The sequence below is a fragment of the Bison bison genome, unplaced genomic scaffold, assembly GCF_000754665.1.
Source record: "Bison bison bison isolate TAMUID 2011002044 unplaced genomic scaffold, Bison_UMD1.0 scf7180017845489, whole genome shotgun sequence".
NCBI classification, from domain to species: domain Eukaryota; kingdom Metazoa; phylum Chordata; class Mammalia; order Artiodactyla; family Bovidae; genus Bison; species Bison bison.
In genome coordinates this window covers 3,283-3,993 of record NW_011476062.1, presented here as the reverse complement: position 1 = coordinate 3,993, position 711 = coordinate 3,283, and the positions used below count along the sequence as shown (strand labels likewise).

The window sequence follows — 711 nt, the reverse complement described above, 5'->3', positions numbered from 1 at the left end:
CAGAAACAGGGCCCTGGCCCCCAGGGAAGTGGCAGGAGGGCATATCCCCCCCCCGGACGTTAACGGGTAAAGGTTGTACTCACCGCTCCAAGCATGATTCTGAAAATCAGCCACCGGAAGCCCCACATGACGACCCGGGACGTGGGGGTGCCCCTGGGCAGCGCAGACAGCGTCCAGAGAGGGCACAGGAAGATCCCCAGGAAGCCCGTCTCCAGGAGCTGGGACTCCCACCCTGAGGAACAGAGAGCGCGTGAGCAGCAGCTTCCTGGGGCACCCGCGGCAGAGCCCAGGCAGGATGGCCCTGGGAGGTGCTGAGCGCAGAGCAGACCGTGATCCTGGCTGCCCCAGGGAGGGGGAGCCGGTTGGGAGTGGGGGATGCAGGTCCAGGCCCTGAGTGGCTCAGCCCGGTCCCACCGGGTGGGGGCTGGTCGCTCTTCCCGCCGGGAGCCCGTGTGAGGGACACAGGTGTGGGCAGCACACCCAAGTGCTCAGTGTTTGTGAACATCTTCCTCAAAACCCAGACAAACCTGAATGAATTCTGAACCCCGTCTGCGCTGCTCGCTCTGAGACGCACTGAGTGTTCAGAGGAGAAACGCACAGATACGCGACGCCAACAAGTACAGCACCAGCCAAGGCAGGTGGAGCTGGTGGGTTTGTGGGTTTTCCCTGCACAACTGCTTGAAACTCGGCAGCTTGAAATTTTTCCTAGTA

The 711-nt window shown here is 62.3% G+C and overlaps 1 protein-coding gene across 1 annotated transcript in view; it reads right to left on the bottom strand.

The window, feature by feature from the left end:
* LMF1 (lipase maturation factor 1) overlaps positions 1 to 487 on the bottom strand; it is a gene marked incomplete at its 5' end in the record, with an annotated part of 25,520 nt that extends 25,033 nt beyond the window's left edge. The window contains one exon of the mRNA XM_010835161.1: positions 84 to 487. Coding sequence (XP_010833463.1) covers positions 84 to 487 — 404 coding nt within the window. The remainder of the gene's footprint in view (positions 1 to 83) is intronic.
* Between the last annotated feature and the right edge of the window lie 224 nt (positions 488 to 711).